The sequence below is a fragment of the Olea europaea genome, chromosome 7 (genome assembly GCF_002742605.1).
Source record: "Olea europaea var. sylvestris chromosome 7, O_europaea_v1, whole genome shotgun sequence".
Classification (NCBI taxonomy): domain Eukaryota; kingdom Viridiplantae; phylum Streptophyta; class Magnoliopsida; order Lamiales; family Oleaceae; genus Olea; species Olea europaea.
Genome location: NC_036243.1, coordinates 10,508,924 through 10,527,908, shown reverse-complemented (window position 1 = coordinate 10,527,908; position 18,985 = coordinate 10,508,924). Strand labels below are relative to the sequence as shown.

General features: G+C 35.1%; 1 protein-coding gene across 2 annotated transcripts; it reads right to left on the bottom strand.

Annotated features, from left to right (window-relative positions):
- Nucleotides 1–3,461: 3,461 nt before the first annotated feature.
- Nucleotides 3,462–11,745, bottom strand: LOC111396959 (30-kDa cleavage and polyadenylation specificity factor 30-like). Of its 2 annotated transcripts, XM_023023594.1 has the most exons (7): nt 11,200–11,745; nt 10,043–10,417; nt 8,910–9,072; nt 8,653–8,763; nt 6,069–6,137; nt 5,282–5,368; nt 3,462–4,576 (listed from the first exon to the last, which is right to left on the bottom strand). In XM_023023594.1, the coding sequence occupies exons 1-7, from the start codon at nt 11,643–11,645 to the stop codon at nt 4,139–4,141; spliced, it is 1,689 nt and encodes a 562-aa protein (XP_022879362.1). In that variant the 5' UTR covers nt 11,646–11,745; the 3' UTR covers nt 3,462–4,138. The 2 variants fall into 2 exon arrangements, with proteins under 2 accessions (XP_022879362.1, XP_022879363.1); XM_023023595.1 differs by lacking the exon at nt 6,069–6,137.
- Nucleotides 11,746–18,985: the final 7,240 nt, after the last annotated feature.

The window sequence follows — 18,985 nt, the reverse complement described above, 5'->3', positions numbered from 1 at the left end:
TTTTTCGACAAGAAATTTTTTAGATCCAGCATCTTCAGTTTTATATTTTTTCTCTAAAGATTCCCATACTTCTTTTGCAATTTTCATTATGCTATATACACCATATAGCGAATCATTCAGTCCATTCAGTACATAATTTTTGCATAAAAAATCGGAATGTTTCCATGCGTCCAAGGCAATAATCGAAACTCGATTATTTTCTCCTTGTTGAACAGTAGGAGAATCCTCTGTGAGAAACTTTGCCAGGTTCAAAGTGGTGAGATAGAACAACGTTTTCTGCTGCCATCTCTTAAAATCGACCCCATTAAATTTTTCAGGTTTCTCTCTGTGAGGAACATGAGTTGAACCAGAAGGACCAGACATTGTCAGCGTTACAGTAGCCACAGTTGGCGTCACAGCCACAGAAGGGGGAATTGCATTGATCCCAACAGTGTTAGCCATTTCTGTTTTCAAAACAGAAGATCAACCAGGTAGAATTTACAAATTAAAATTCTGCAGAATAGTAATTTCGCATAAGAGTCTGCAAAGGTTAGAAATAAGCAAGTACAATTTTGGAAAATAATTTTCTAATAAAAACGTCTTAAGATTGTTGGATTTTTGTTGCACAGAACATATTTTTCATAAATGACTTGCTAAACCAGATGAACTATTGCAAAACAGTAAAAACAGAATATTATTTCCAGAAAATGAATTGCACAGAATAAAAACAAAAGCATAAAGAAGTCCAGAATTCGGAATGAGGATGATCGAGGCGAAAACTAGGCTCTTTGTCCTTAAAACGTTTTTACCCCGTTACACGGTGCTTACGGTATGTGGTAAAGCGTCTCCCAAGATACAACGATCAGATACTTGCAAAAGCAGCACTTCGACTGCAAGGCAACGAACCAGAAAAGAAGTACTCTCTGTAGATTATTGCAAAAAAAAGAGTATGTACGCAGGAAAAAAAATTTCGTGATGTTTCTGTGTGTTTTTTTTCATTAAAAGCCTAAGGACCATTCAAATAGAGGAGAGAGTTAACGATTGAGCAGTTTTCATCCACCACTCACGCCCACTTAACGCACAGTTTTAGCAAACTGATGGGTCGGTTAATAAACTATCAAACGAAGGAAATTAATTGAATTTAAAAAAAAAACCCGGACGGCGGCGGCGCGCTCGCGTGTGGCCTTTGGATTAGTCTAGACATTATCTAAGGCTCCCCCTTTTCAAAGACTATTGGTACCCCTTGGGGCCCAAACTCATATCCAAACTTGAAGTTTATTAAGTGGTTCAAGGTTGTGTTTGCAACCTATGTGGGATTGGAACATTTTTCCAATTCTTTCCCATTTATTCCTCTTATTTATTGTCCAACTTTCAACCATAATTTCTCATTCATATTGAAGTGGTTTTTCACAATTAAATATTCTACACTCATCTGCTCGGAACGTAGAATTTAATTGAACATTAATTTCGATATATCGAACATCGGGTCCCACTTAAAATTGTGGTCAAACTTGACCCAATTGACCCACCATTTCCAACAGTTTGCAGCAGCCTTAGCGTTGCCGTTTGAAGCAGTTGCAAATGACAGAGCCTATAGTGAAGTCGACCCGCCCGGCCGGTCGGACAGACGGCGACGGCGGCGCGCGAGTGTAGCCTTTGGATTAGTTTAGACATTGTCTAAGACTCCCCCCCTTTCAAAAACTATTGATACCCCTTGGGGCCCAAACCCATATCCAAACTTGAAGTTTATTAAGTGGTTCAAGGTTGTGTTTGCAACCTACGTGGGATTGGAATTTTTCCAATTCTTTCCCATTTATTCCTCTTATTTATTGTCCAACTTTCAACCATAATTTCTCATTCATATTGAAGTGGTTTTTCACAATTAAATATTCTACACTCATCTGCTCGGAACGTAGAATTTAATTGAACATTAATTTCGATATATCGAACATCGGGTCCCACTTAAAATTGTGGTCAAAGTTGACCAAATTGACCCACCATTTCCAACAGTTTGCAGCAGCCTTAACGTTGCCGTTTGAAGCAGTTGCAAATGACAAAGACTATAATGAAGTCGTCGCGACGACATTGCAGTGCCACTTAGGGAGGTCCTCCAATGGCGCCTTCTTGTCTTCCGAAAGGATTGGGGAGAAATTATTGATAGAGAATGAAGGAGAGAGAGAGAGAGAGAAGGAAGACGAGAGAGAGAAAAGAAGAAGAGATAATTAGGGTTTGAAAATGAAATGTTGAATATGTAGTTTTAATATAATTTAATTAGGGATAAATAATTAATATATTAAAAAAATTCTGATTTTTGATTCGTTAAACTTTCAACCTGATTTTAGATTGTAGAATTTTTAAAGTAAGGTATAGTGTAATTTCCATTAGCTTTTTTGTTTTTATTCGCTCCTCTGCCAACCTAGTACGTTCCAAAGACAAAATGCTAGACTCAGCCTTTGTATAAGTTTTGTAATAACATAGCAATTTAAGACATAATTTAGGATGTGCTTGAGCCTCATTTTATGGAAAAATGGATTTTCTAGTAGTGATTTTTTATTTTTTTTTAAATATATGCTTAAAAAGTAGGAAACAAATATTGAATTTACATAAAATATTATTTTATTGAAAGAATGTGTAGTTAAAAATGAGTTTGAAATAAAATGGAAGTTAAACCTTTTGGGCATATCTATTGTGATTACACTAGTTCCCTCAGATTATTTCAAAACATTCATTTGGAAAATAATTTTGATTGACAAGGGTAAGGATATTGGAACAGAATCGACACTCAATAATGAGTTTTGGAAATGTGAGAGAAAGAGAGTCTGTCTTCATCATAACGACTAAAGAGAGAAATGATTCATATAAGCAAAGAATGTAGAAGATAAGATAATAACTCAACACGCTTTAGTACCAGAAAGATTTCGTTTTTTTCTACGAGTATTAAACAGATAATATATGTATATAATTATATCACATATAACCTTAATCTCAAAAAATAGGTATTCAATTTCAACCTTAAATATCCTCCCAATTTAAAAGCTAATTTCATATTGAAATTCATTCTTTGTATATATTATATGTTATGTTTGGTAGTTATGTTTTTTATTGACAATTGCATGCGAGAGGAAACTCTTTGAGGTGGCACAACAGTAAGAATGACGTTTCCAATTGTACCAAAGATGACTTGAAGCCATCAATAATTTTGCAAAATATAGGTAGATGGCACTAACCATACTCAGCATAAGACATGGGTAGATGGCCGGCCAAAGGGCTCTACATGTCGATCCTGAGGACCTTGGACGCTGAGTGCGTGACACCTAGGCATCAACAAACTAACTCAAATAGCATAGAGTAGAGAGCAATCATGTACATACCTCTATAATGCGCCCCACCTACAAATTAGGCGACATTTTTCACAAATTTTACAAATAGTAAGCATGCCTCCAGCGTTCGTAGTTAATGCGTTAAGTATTCCGCTTGGGGAGTACGTTCGCAAATGCAGTACCTGTATCATCATTTTCCTTTTTCCTGGTGGGAGGGAACATTAATGTTAACGGGCCTACAGCCAAATCACATCCCAAAACAGTGACATCACAACCTCGTATAAATCAAATACTATCCCTTTTAACTGTAAAGTTGAAACACAAAAGGAGGCCAATATGCATAAAAATACAGTTAATCATAGAAGAATGCTCTATTTTGCCGTCTCAAATATCCTCAACTACTGGGATGTGCAGGCACAAGCTTGATTCAATCGTCAATGCTATAGCTACATAGGTTGATCGGAAGGAGTGGTAGCATCTACCTCCATACTGTGCCTCTTCTTTTTTCCCTCCCCATGTCTCGACCTTCTCGGAGCCTCATCCTCGCTATCACTTTGGTCGTTTCTGAAGTTGTTTCCAGCACCATACTGATCCTCTGACAGGGCTTTCCATCTGTGCTGATTTTGTGCCTCATCACTGGTTCCAACCGAGCCAGCCATACCCAGATCTGAACCATAATTGAATCTATCGTTCCTATAGCCAGATAATGCTCTCTGATCTCTCTCGGGCCGGTTAAAATTTTGTAAAGGTTGTGATGGAGGTGGGAAAAATGGCGGCATACCACCTGGCCGCCCAGCTCGTACTGGAGTTGCAGCACCAGCACCCACGAAAGGGGGTCTTCATGGACCCACCATCATCCCAAATCCTCCAGAAGGCCGGCCAGGAAACATCATTCCCAAGCCGGGGCCCATGAGCTCACCCGACAATCTAGGACCGTATGGTCCAAAGCCCCCAGGTGCCATACCAAAAAGATCAGGCATAGGAAAACCATCACCACCCATCATGTTAGGGGGGAAGCCCTGCATCCCGGGGAAAGGTCGGGGTCCATGTGCTAGAGGCATGTGAGGAGGCCACATTATTCCTCTGCCCCTTCCCCTTCCTTGGGCTCCCGGTCCGAAACCCTGTCCATAGCTTTCATCCTCTTCTTCACTTTCTTCCTCTTCCTCCTCTTCATTATCTTCAAAGGGTACAATATCAGGGTTTTCACTCTCATTGCCAGGTTTGATTCCCTTTGCCTTCTCCTCTTCTCGTTTTGATTCTGCTGCCAGTGAGCTAGCCTAGAAAAGAGTAGATTACCATTTTCAACCGTCTATGCCAATCGGAACAATAATACCACCACAATTGAGGGCAAACTGTTTTAAACCAAAATGTACAAAATTATAATGCGCCTAGCCTAAAAAAGAGTAGATTACCACTTCCAACCATCTATGCCATTCAGAACAATAATACCACTTCAATTGAAGGCAAACTGTTTTAAACCAAAATGTACAAAATTATAATGCCCTACACATTCCATGCAATGCATGTTTTTTAGCATTGGATGCTCCATGGATCAGAATAATTGATCATTACTCTAGGATGGAAAAATGCAACCTAAAGTATTCAAAGGGAACTTGGTTTATGAGCACAAACCCCTCAATACAACAAAAACAAATGTATTCACCATTAAATCACCAAGCAAAGAACCACAAAGAAATGGAGTAGAAAACTCAAAGTACAGAGACAACAGATTTCACAATTGAGATAAACTGTAATGACTCAGAAAAGTGTCATGAAATATAGCTACATGGTTCTCGAGTCATGAAACACATTGCTGCCGTGCTAAATTGTTGCTTTTTGAGGTAAAACGGTGGAGTAGTAACAATGATGCTACTATGTTGATGCTTGAACTACTTTAGCAAACATTTTATTCTTGCAAGAAAAGAATTGCCCAGATAGAGTTTACTAAAATGCCCTTCAGTCAATTTAGGTAATATAAGTACCATAAGTTCACTGTCTGGCTCAAGGTAGAGTAAGGAGGCCAACTGCTCTCCAATAGAGGGCTCTAGCTCTTGACAGTCTCTGCTTATCTGCAGTAACATGAACAGAACAGCATCAAAGAATAACTTATAAATCCTAATTAAATTTGGCCCATGCTAAGAAATTCAAATAACAGGCATCTAAGGAGCTTAGAGCACAAGACACGTTTCAAGTTTCATTTTCTAGGTAGGGTAACATTTACTTGAATTTTCTATATTAACTACACATCCCAAGCGCGTCAGTTTTCATTAATCCATCTTTACGAATTGGTGGATATGTTGCAATTAATAAAATCAAGGGAAATCATCTTTGGACAGGTTTATAGATATTTGATTTTTCCATTTCATTCATCTTCGAATTCCTGTTTGAGCTTCCACCCCAACTTTCACCACTTGCACGAATCAGATTCAATTTTTTTTCACTCCCATCTGTGCTATTGTTGCTCACAAGGGTAGCGCTCCAAGGGGGTAAAGAAAACATGATAAACTAGACTTTAACTTCACGTGTTTATTAAGTATATCGTTAACAATTTTAGAGAAAGATTCATGGGGCACCAGAGAGTCAAATCATTTGTCTAAGTGGATTGTTGTAATGCATCATCATTGTATTTGAAATTATAACGCATTCTAACGTCCATAATTTCAATTCATTTCAGAATCAAATGAGCCATAAACAATAAGAATGGAAATTTACCAATATCGAAGTAAATCATAGAGATGAATACAAGAAGAAAGAGTTTCAAGTAAGTACTTTCACTGGTAAGTTCTCATTGAATGGGTTTCTCAAATGCCGCGTTTTATGGAAGGACAATTCACTGAGCTGCATGTAAACTTAACAGTTAGCATCCAGATCAGAGTGATTGTTTAATTCGCTGTAGATGATTTAGAATATGCAATATGTACACCAAAATTCAGTTAAGCTGGAAGTGTCAATAGAAACAAAAAACAATGCAGAATTGGACTATCTTGTAATGTTTACACCTTTTGAATTTGCGAATAAATAGAAGGGGCAAAATAGTAATGTTTTATATTATAAATGACCTAAACTTGGAAATAAAACACAAAAAGATGACATTTTGCCCGTGAAGTTATGACACTGAAAACACATATTAGCAATTACTCCAGGATGACAATTGTTGACCCAGAGTGGGTAACAGCTCAGAATTTTGCTTAGACAATTGCCATATAAGCATTTTGAGGAAGATGACTGCACATTGTGCAATGACCAAATCAAACAATGTGCATACAAGTGTTGATCCATGTGCAAGCTCACATATAATGAAAAAGCACGTACACATCGTCTTTCAGACAGTAATGCAAGAATACAGATGGTCAAAACTTTAAATCCCATCGATTATGATGGGAATACAGGAACAAGTTGACAGCTGAGTATAATTGTTCCACAATATAACCTGTCATGATGAATAATTTATAAATTCAACATTCTGCATTAAAAAGGGTCATGCACACATTTTAATAGATGTGGCATAAACAGTCACTATTAACTCGCCACGAATTAAACTTCGCATTTGCATCAAGAAATTGGTCATTTATGGATAGCACTGAAGTATGCTACACAACCACATACATTCTAGGTATATAGTATAATACCGATGGTATCAGAAGACAAAGAGACAGTTTTACATAAAACACCAACTTCATATGGAACTAGAGATGCCAACAAAAAGGCACGTAAATTTAATAGCCTGTTTGATGTAAATTTTTTGACAATAGATTCGTCAAAAGTAATTTTTTTTGGAGAATGAAAATGGAAAAACTATGGATCCACGTGCAAATTTATTTTATTGGGAGATAATTGAAAACTAGATTGAAAAAAAAAGAAAAAAAGAAAAAAAAGGAGCTTTACAATAATATCTACCAAAGAGGGGCTAAATAAAACAATATTTTGAAAATCGACCCAATCATAGACACGGAAGGGTTAAAAAATCGAACCGGGGTCAAACCGGAGTCTAACTATTAACAATAAATAAAATGATTAATGTATGACTATATCAAAAATTTGACAAAATATGTTATTTTTTCAAAATGACTTGCATATAGAGACAAAAATTATTATTGCAATTAATTTATGAGCTTGTTAGGTACAGCTTAAAAGCCAATTAAAATCAATTTTTTTACCGTTATTTCACTATTCCGCCGTCATTTTTGAACTCTTCTCTCACAGGTAGGACCCACTTTATCTCTAATGATCAAAAAATCAATTATTAAAATCTCTACCAAACAAGCACTTTATTAAGTTCATTTCTAATATCAATAGAAAATAAGACAATAAATATAGACAAATGCATTAACAGTTGAGTCAGTTAAATATTTTTATCGCATTTTATTTGTTACTAAAATAAATAAATGAGAAAAAAATTAGAATAAAAAAGTAACTAAATTAAAAAAGCAATGGCAATCCTACATCGGTTCCATCAACTACAATTCTGAAGGAAATAATTTATTAAAAGGGGCGGCCAACATTGAGGAAGCACACTATTTGGGCCTATTTGTTTTAATGCATAGGCCTAAATAATAAGTTGATTTTCAAGTTTAAAACCATTGTTAAAATCGGTAATCCGGTTGGGGGTTGGCCGTTTTTGTGGTTAGACTGCCATTAAGTTGATTTTTTTTTTTCCGGTTTTTAAAAATAAGGTTTTTAGCCATGAACCGAACCAGATTTGACACCGGTTCACGGTTTTTTCGGTCAGACAGGCAGGTTAGTCCAATTTTGATAACATTGAAATAAAATTAAGTTCAGGTAGTAATTAAATAGAAGCATCTGGTACCATAAAAATTACAGGTTAGCATATTCAACCACCATGCTTTATGGTTTTGAAAAATCAGCAACTACAAAAAAGATGGAAGCTGTGAAAGTGATGTCACCAAAATGAAGAGACAACTGATTTAATTAAATGGTTAAAAATGACAGTCATGAAGGCCATGTTTGATACATTAAAAAAAATAAAATCTGTTCAACGAGGACGTTACCCTTTGTTGAATTGCAACAAGAAAATAAGATTCATCAAATTCATCAAGCCAATGCAAATGGGGATTATGATGTGCATAATTTAAATTGTCATCATACTATTTATAGTGAGGTACTATCATCTAACAACCAATTTCTCAAGCTACCAGATTATTTGATCAGAACAATGCTACACCTCAGAGTTTGATACTGCAGACAATTATCTCCACCATTTCCCATAATCGTATGCCTCAGGAAGGTGTCGCTGAGAGAAACAGTGAGAAATCTAGTTCATCTCGCAGCGGCTAGATTTGAAGAGTGAAATTCCTTCAACAATATGTAAAGATTGGGAAACAAAAGTGAGTACCTTTAACCACTTGACATCAAAATTCCGCCCATAGTGAGCAGTTCCATGTGCGTGCTTCCAATTTCCTCCACTGATGGAGCCACCGATTCTAGATGTCATCTTTGCACAACCCTAATAAATTACAAACACCTCTGCGGTGTAAATATAAATAGGGAGAAAATATTTTTGTTTGAAATTATAAAATAAACCAAATAACAACTTCTTGACGTTTCATTCACAACTTTGGAAATTTTAATTTATGGAAATATTTAACCTACCTGAAAATGCCTAGTCTTGTTGACTGAAAAGATCAAAATGACATTTTCAACAGAATCAAAAGCTTCATTTAGTTTAGGCTCATTGCTTCGTTGGGTTGCCCATTCTCCTTGTTGTACAGACAATTCCAGATTCTCACGGTTGCAACTTTTGACAATAAAATACCTATATTATATGCACATGAAAATGGAATATAAAAAGTAAGAAACAAGGTCTCAAAGGAAACAACATTTACTGAAAAGGAGGGGATGGGGAAATTTACTTGGAGAAATAATATGAGGGAAGTGACACAATACAAATTATTCGAAACATTCAAATTTCGCAAAAAAATAATTGCCGCATGCTGCAGTACAGGGACTCAATGTATAAAAGGCCCTTATGTCAGAGAGGCATTATTAGCTTCGTTAGTCTTGTCTGCCAAAAGTTGTCCTTTTGACTTTCTTCCTATATAAAGCCAAGCATAACATATCTTCATTAGTTCAAAGGTTTTAACACAAGCATCCTGCTAGAGCAAATCAAGTCTCGTTACCTTATCTAACATGGTCAAAATCAATTATAAAAAAATGGGATTCATACTAATGGTTCAAAGATGTTAGAAAGAGCTCAACCGAAGAAATAGAAGAATCCTGCCCTGTCTCAGTCAAAGCCTTAGCTTTCACGGACATTAGCAATTTTCGGAGCAATTGAAAGAATAACATATTTTTCTAGTAAATGTTATCAGCTCCAAGGCAATCCATTGCAAATAAATGTGCAGCAATGACTACAACAACAGGGCAAGAGAATTACTCATCCAAAATAATGTGGTGTAAAATGGCCAGAGTTCAAATCCGTTCCTCTTGTGCGTAAATAACAAGAAGAAGCTAGGTCTTGTTCCCAGTAGACTTGAGGTCCAGTACATTTTTAACCACCCATTCAATCCAGTTGTAGATCGTGTAAACAAGGTTATAGTTTGGAAGAGCAAAAGAGCACAAGGAAAGCTAATATACATTGATTGAGAAAACAAATGTGGAATTAAACATGATTTAAAGATACTAATTACAGTCGACACAGGACATATCTCTCAAAGTAACATCCACAAATAAATACATGAACTGTTCACGCAACCTAATTAAAGACCTTGTAACTCTGAACACACCTAGATGTTCCTTGGGGCAAGGATGTAGCTGTCCTACTAGCTTGATTTTGCTGGCCATTAGGAAGATTCTGTACTTGAGCCTGGCTGACCTGCTGATGAGACTGTTGATTTTGTTGCTGATGCACATTAGAGGACTCTGTCATGGTCGTAGTTCCAACCAGATTCACCCCATCGAGCCCTTTTTGGAACTGTGGTTTTTCTGTCTGGTGGGCATAATTAGAATTACGGTTTTGAAACCTGTTTGGGTTTCCATAGTTGAAGGATGCCAACTGCTGGATCTTCTGAAGAACTTCTTCCACGGAAGGTGGAGGTCCGGGCAGCTTTGCATGCCTATATCGACAATCAGGACCATTTGGACAAAATCCCAATTTATACCTATAATATAGAGCCTCCATTCAGAAAACAGACAGATGATAGATGATAAGACATTCTGATGCAATTATTATATTTTTTATGAACCATCAATGAGATTGAGAAAGAATAACAAATTTAGCATAATGCTGTGTACCAAAAAACGTTAAATAAACTTTCAAATGAGTACCCCATACTGTTGGGAGTAGCATTTCATGATTATTATATGCATACATAAATCCCAGTAAAAACTTTTATCATGCATGAGAAGACAAAAATAGCTGATATACAAACCCAAAGCATGTTAGATCATATAGGAAGAAAACTTGATCCATTCGTTTTGCGTAGGAAAGTAAATATTTTTTCCAATGACCCCAAGACAATAATGTACCAATATATCTATTATCTGCTTACATATCCTTCCAAAGCATTCATCTTGTCGAAGGACAACAATTCATTCAACGGACAGAAGGAAACAATATCCAGAGGAAGTGGGAAAAAATGAGTAGTTTACTAGACAGTGCTGTAACCAATTATCTTAACAACCTATTAAATCCTCATAATGTCAGGCCAAATTCATTTTATAAAACCAAATCCCATCACACTTAAATATCCGAGAATCACTATTTTTTTTTTCATAATCCTAAACATAAAAGACATTCCTTGCAGCCAAATCAACGCCATCGCATTACAAAACAAGTGCTTCGAAGGTCGAACCTTGCTCAGTAGTGTCGTCAAGAAAACGGACACACGTACAAACACCCACAAATATAAAAAATACGGAAAAAATTTGCATGTATCCATACATGTTGCATTCTTTGATATCCTCGTTTGTATGTTTATACACACAGTCCTGCTCACGGCACTCCCCATAGAGGCGGAAGAACCTACAGATGGGCATCCGTGACTTGTCGTACTGGTGGAGAAATCCACAGGCATCACCCTTCATGCAAAGCGATCGCAACCAGTGCCTGCACACCGTCTGCCGGAAGCTCCGCCTGCCCCCTCCCAGCCCATCCGCCGCCTGGACCACCTGAACTTGGGCAGCTGATGAATTGTTGGCATTGGCGGCTGGGCCCGAATCTGTGATCGGGTCTGCCGATGAATGGGTTGCAGGTACAGATGCTGTGGGCTGTGTTGGGCCCGTATCTAGGCCCCCCTCGAAATCGAAGCTTAAAACTCCTTCTCCGTCATCCATAATTATAAAAAAATTCGGGTATATATGTGCAAATATGTAAGTTTGATTTAGCATATATATCGAATGTGATATACGTTTTGTCCTGATTTGGGGGTTGCATTGCAAGGGTTTTGTGTGATTAGATAGACGGTACTGGAGAAGGAGGGGAAGAAAAGGTTCTGGGACATTATTGGTCACCCAACTAATTTCATGATTTCGTTTTGGGTAATTAGCACAAAATATCCTTATCTTTCGATGTTTTTGTGGAAAAAGTCCCTACCTTTCATTTTTTGGTGGATTACACTCTTACCTTTACATTTTTTTGCGCAAAACGTCCTTCTGTCAACTCTCCGTTAAAATGCTCCGTTAAATCAAAAAGGTAATTAGCACAAAAGGTCCCTACCTTTCAAAGTTATTGTGCAAAACGTCCCTACCTTTTATTTTTTAGCATAATTAGCAGAAAAGGTCCCTATCTTTCAATATTATTGTGCAAAACGTCCCTACCTTTCATTTTTAGCATTTTTACCCGGGTAATTAGCACAAAACATCCCTACCTTTCGATGTTTTTTGTGGAAAAAGTCCCTACCTTTCATTTTTTGGTGGATTACACCCTTACCTTTACATTTTTTTGCGCAAAACGTCCTTCTGTCAACTCTCCGTTAAAATGCTCCGTTAAATCAAAAAGGTAATTAGCCCAAAAGGTTCCTACCTTTCAAAGTTATTGTGCAAAACGTCCCTACCTTTTATTTTTTAGCATAATTAGCAGAAAAGGTCCCTACCTTTCAATATTATTGTGCAAAACGTCCCTACCTTTCATTTTTAGCATTTTCACCCCTACCTTTCACTTTTCATTGCAAAAAAGGTCATTCTCATCCATTTTTTCAATAAAATAACGATTTTACCCTCCTATTCAAATAAAACAAAAAGAAAAGATGAATTACCAACTGCAACCATAATCCTTAAATTTTTTAAAAATTACAAAAAATCATAAATTCTCAACCACCACCATTTTCACAACCTATTAAGCTGCCAACTATAAATCCACATAATACCACCTTTCGGGCACCATGCCCATTGGACTCCACCACCGTAAATGTGGTTGTTTCGGACAGATTGGTGACCAATACTATGGAGGTGGATATTGGGGAGAGTGAGGCGACGCTGGTGGTGGTGGAGTCCTATGTGTTGTGGTCGAAAAGTGGTGCTATATGGATCTATAGGTGGTGGCTTGGTGGGGTTGTGAAAGTGGCGGTAGTGGAGAATTTAGGATTTATCTGTAATGTTTTGAAAGATTTAGAACTATGATTGCAATTAATTAATTATTTTTTTCTTTTCTTTTTGTTTTATTTCAATAGGAGGGTAAAATCGTCATTTTATTGAAAAAATGGATGAAAAAGACATTTTGCGCAATGAAAGGGGAAATGTAGGGGTAAAAATGCTAAAAATGAAAGGTAGGGACGTTTTGCACAATAATATTGAAAGATAGGGACCTTTTCTGCTAATTATGCTAAAAAATAAAAGGTAGGGACGTTTTGCACAATAACTTTGAAAGGTAGGGACCTTTTGTGCTAATTACCTTTTTGATTTAACGGAGAGTTGACAGAAGGACGTTTTGCGCAAAAAAATGTAAAGGTAAGGGTGTAATCCACCAAAAAATGAAAGGTAGGGACTTTTTCCACAAAAACATCGAAAGGTAAGGATGTTTTGTGCTAATTACCCTTTTTACCCCTACATTTCACCTTTCATTGCGCAAAATGTCTTTTTCATCCATTTTTTCAATAAAATGATGATTTTACCCTCCTATTGAAATAAAACAAAAATAAAAGAAAAAAATAATTAATTAATTGCAATCATGGTTCTAAATCTTTCAAAACATTACAGATAAATCATAAATTCTCCACTACCGCCACTTTCACAACCCCACCAAGCCACCACCTATAGATCCATATAGCACCACTTTTCGACCACAACACATAGGACTCCACCACCACCAGCGTCGTCTCACTCTCCCCAATATCCTCCTCCATAGTATTGATCACCAATCTGTCCGAAACAACCACATTTACGGTGGTGGAGTCCGGTGGGCATGGTGGCCGAAAGGTGGTATTATGTGGATTTATAGTTGGCAGCTTGATAGGTTGTGAAAATGGTGATGGTTGAGAATTTATGATTTTTTGTAATTTTTAAAAAATTTAAGGATTATGGATGTAGTTGGTAATTCATCTTTTCTTTTTGTTTTATTTGAATAGGAGGGTAAAATCGTTATTTTATTGAAAAAATGGATGAGAATGACCTTTTTTGCAATGAAAAGTGAAAGGTAGGGGTGAAAATGCTAAAAATGAAAGGTAGGGACGTTTTGCACAATAATATTGAAAGGTAGGGACCTTTTCTGCTAATTATGCTAAAAAATAAAAGGTAGGGACGTTTTGCACAATAACTTTGAAAGGTAGGGACCTTTTGGGCTAATTACCTTTTTGATTTAACAGAGCATTTTAACGGAGAGTTGACAGAAGGACGTTTTGCGCAAAAAAATGTAAAGGTAAGGGTGTAATCCACCAAAAAATGAAAGGTAGGGACTTTTTCCACAAAAACATCGAAAGGTAGGGATGTTTTGTGCTAATTACCCTATTACATTTTACTTTTCTCTCTCTTATTTTCAACTACACAATCTTTCATAAAATAATATTACATATAAATTGAAAATTTTTCTTTTTTTTTCAACCACTTATTTTTCAAAAAAAAAAAATACTATTACACTCATTTTCATTTCGACAAAATGGGAGGTCAAACAAGGACTTGTGCATTTTGTAGGAATGCTTATTCGTCAACTCTTCAAAACGACCATTTAGTAATCCATCAAATGATTCAATTAATAGTACAATTTAGAAACCAAGTTAAAATATAATAATTAATTGTGTGATATGACTAGAAAATTGAGAGGCAAAAAAATAAAAATAAAATATTGTTTGCTAAAAAATTAAGAAAACTTAATACAAATTGGACTTTGCTTGATGTACATAATTTTTGTACATCAAGGTGTCCATGCCTCTCACATGGGATGGGATCCACACTTTTGTAGGCCACATCCCATGTGAGAGGCATGGATACCCTTATGGACAAAAATTATATACATCTAGAATTTTTCATACAAATTAGAACAAAACAACACGGCCACCAAAAAAATATAGCAAATAATTACCAAAAAAAAAAAAAAGGATAAATTGATGTAAAAATTGTCAAAATTCAAGAAATTTATTAGTAGAAGAAAAAAATGTGAGTTTAATTTAAATTTAAATTCAAATTTATTTGTCTACTCAATTATAGTGGATGGTTGATGATATGGTTCGGCAACAATTTTTCAATACTTTACCCATTTGAACGTTTTGCTTTCACAGTTGTCATAAATGATGGGTATTTTGATGTGATTTAATTAATTGGGATGAATAATTGACTATTTAGATATTGAATTTAATTGAATTATGTCAAATATGAATGTATCATTTTAATTGGGATGTGATTAGTTTTAATTGGATTAAATAAGATTTAAATTAGTTTATTTTCTTCTTCTTCTTCTTTTTTAATGGTTTGCAAAGATTAAAATCAAAACCAAACCCTTCAAAGCGGTTTGATTCGGTTCAAAATCAGAATGTTGGCGATTTTACGTGGATCAAAACCAACGATTTCAAAAGATGCTTTTAATTCGATTTTACAATTTGATTATTTCGTTGTTCAACTCTAATTCTGTTTTATTAAACTCAACATTCAGTTTGGGTTCTTTATTTTTTTATTAATTATTTGTTTACCCCTTATTCTATTAGTCTCTTGTTCTTAGTTTTCCTTCACATACTTTTTTATATTATACAAATTATTATTTTAAAATTCATAAATTGTTGGATTGTGTATTTTAAGTTTTAAAAAGAATCCATTTAATGACTTATTTTAATCAAATGCCAAAAATTACTTCGATTTCAAATGAAGAGGTTACGAGGAGGAGGAGTGACTACTAGTCAAAACTCGAACAAATTTATGCTAAGGAAGTAAATTTTAAAATTTTATTTATTAAGGATCTTTTCAATGATTTATCATTGAAAATTATTGTTTATACGGTTGGTTTTATAAATTTCTGCCTAACCAAGAGGATTTATTTTGGCGAAATTTTGATGGTATATATTGCTACTTTATTAAATTTATCATGAAAAAATTGAAATCATATATTCAAGGCATTAAATAAAATGGGTTACGCTTAGTTCATTAATTTAAAGATTTTTAAGGCTATTTTTTCTTTTGAATAATACACATAAAGTTTGAGTGAACACTAACTTTCAGAATTCGACTTAGACCTAACAAATTTCTGGTCTAGCTCTGACATATTTAAATATTGGATCATGCTAGATGTACCTAATTTTTTTTTTACCTAATGCTTTACATAAACTCACAATGGGGGTGTGGGGGCCACATGTTGGGATTATTTTATACATGCGGGGTCCACGTGCTTGTGAGAGTAGGTAAATCATTTGGTAAACCAAATTATGTACACTTAAAATTATCCTTAAATATTACATATTCACAGGTTTGATCTAATACTCATGATTGGCATGGGTTATTAAACCCACAATGGACGTAGTAATATCCGATGTTACCATGTGGCAATATCACGTCCATGATGGACATTATAACGTATGCTCACTGTGAACATTAGATTATTTCTTTACATATTCACAGTTGAAATTACCCATGATCTTTTTCAACGACTAATGAAACACGACAACCAAATGTTGATAGACCTATAGATGAAACTTGTGAGGTAATAAATATAATGTTGATTATACGAATTTATCCTTTCTATTTATTGTCATCTACAACTGCATGTAAAGATTTATGGCATACAGTATGTTAATCCGTCATAACTTTTCTTTTCATTTGGGCTTGTAGGAGATATATACATAGGCAGATTCAAACACGAGATCTTTTGCTACTTAAAAATGTACGTAAATTATGTTGTACATCGTGTCACTTTACAACAATTCTCTTTTATTCGAGTATGCGAAAGACATATAGGTCATTTTGGAGGCATTAGGCAAAATTGCTAATGGATGCCTTTTTGAAAACAATGATAAAAAATTAATGAAGTAAATAATCATTGATTAAAATTCGTCAACATATAGTATGATGGTTGTTGATTCACGCTGAATTATCGACAATGATATATTGATGATTGCCAACGTACTATCGTTATTGATTAGTGGTCGGATCATTGTCAATTATACCGTCAAGAATCACTGATGATTCTTCAATCACCAATGAAAAATTGTCAAGGATCACAGGCAGTATAATTATTGGTAATTTTTATTAACATCGATATATATTGTTGATTCACACGAAATTGTCGACCATTTAATTGACGCTTGCTAATGTTGGGAATCTACTTATACATGCACAGCGGAATTTAAAATAATTTTCGATTCCCACCAAGAATCGCCTTTGTGTTTAGATAGATATTGTGATAAGATTGTACCTTTTCCAGATCTGCAATCTTTTTGCTTTTCTTTTCGTTCCATCAACCTTGATTTGCCACCACAGCTGTCCAATTGTCCAGCCCCCAACGGTGATCCACACAGAGAATATGATTGCAGCCTCTAGGGTTTTCTCTTGTGCCAGCAAGAATAATGAAAACCTTATTGGACCTCAAAACCCTAGTTATGTATTTAGATAATCTAAATTTTATCTTTAAAATACTCTCATTTGATCGAATCTTAATGTGAAGGTATCTTTGCCTCTTTGTTTCTCTAATTCTAGTGTGAATCCCTTGAACTTTTCAAGAGTTTCATGTTTTGAGTTTTCATCAAGTATACTTGATCATTGATGAAATAAGAGAAACATTACCTGACATTGATTGACATGAATCCATATGCATCACTATGCATTAGACCGGTAATCATGCTGACATTTCTTCTTTTCAAGCAAAAGAAGATTTGGTTATTGTGCCAGACATGCATAATTATTACTTGTCAAAATCAATTAATCCCAAGTATACATCTTTATGTAACTTTGGAATTACATTTAATCTAAATGACAAAATCTCTCATGCCAGATTTTGGTAATAATTAGATTATAGTATTTATGCCTTATAATTTTTATACTTATTATAGAATCTTTAGTATTAAAGAATATAAATGTCATTTTATAATTTACCATAGTCATTAGGATCTTTAACAAGACAAACAAGAACAACAATTGTCCTTGACATTAAAATAGTTCATGTCTGAACATGAAATTCATTTTAATGTTCCAGCTATAGTTGGCATAAAACGACATTTCAATACTAAACCAAAAGGCAATGGTAAGAAGTATATTCATACAGGTAATGTAGCAACCTTTGCTCATCTCCAACGTGTATGTCAACTTCTTCCTTTCGCAGTGGTCTACTTCTTTTTAGTTTCTCCATATTTGTATAAATACGATATTTACACCTGCTATCATATACCTAAGAAACTCGTGAAGTAAACGTAAGTCATACAATATTCCTTCCAATGACCTTTCATTCTATAATGAGACCAAGGGTCATTAGATTTGGTATTTGTCCTTTCGCTTACACTGTCTTAACCATATTGGGTGCTTTCACAAAGCCCCTTTAGACTTCCTCTTAATATCTTTAAAGAAATCAATGGTTTCCCCACTACCAACTTCGATAAAGGGGTTAACAGTCCTAAACATGTTAAGCAACTCAATATTTTTGCATTCGAGCTTATTCACGTTAAATTCATAATTAGTTGTAAATAGTTTTAGCTGACAAAGATTACAGGACCAAGTCACTACTTAGTTCATGGTTTATGATTGAATACAGTTGAGACATTTCTCAACGTCAATCATCTTCAGTGTCTAAGCATCGATTGAAAATTACTCTGTCATTTTGCACCGGTATAGTTGTTTGGAAGTCTCATATCCTTCCATACATGATTATTATCATACAACTCTTTGTAGTGAAGAATTATGTGTTAACATCTATACTCTCAAGTTGCTTTTGTAACTCAGTGACATAGCTGCAAGTATCACATACGTTGCAGTACTATTATCATCACTGCGTTTACTATAGTAGCCACCTCTTCTTTAATCGAGTCATCAGCAGGTGTCTCTAGAAAGGGCTACTCAAAGACGTGACCAATTTTCTCGTGCATAAGAACAATTCTCAAATTGCAGTGTCAATTAAGAAAAAATAATTTGGTTGTTGGCATCTAGTATGCCATTCAAAAACATATGGTTACTCAGATTCAATATAAATGTAAATGACGAAAAGGAAAAGAATAAAATATATAAAATGCATTAATTAATTTAACATGGACTTTTATTAAATTAATTATGCTCCCACTGTTTAAATAAAAATTTATGACCCTCTCACATAAATTTATGGAGTCCAT

Excerpts from the sequence above, each read along its gene's own strand:
- LOC111396959 (XM_023023594.1), bottom strand. The coding sequence starts at position 11,645 with ATGCTAAATCAAACTTACATATTTGCACATATATACCCGAATTTTTTT. Across the intron at positions 9,073-10,042 it reads TTGCCCCAAGGAACATCTAG|GTATTTTATTGTCAAAAGTT; the intron begins GTGTGTTCAGAG and ends CATATAATATAG. Across the intron at positions 4,577-5,281 it reads AGCCAGACAGTGAACTTATG|GCTAGCTCACTGGCAGCAGA; the intron begins GTACTTATATTA and ends ACTCTTTTCTAG.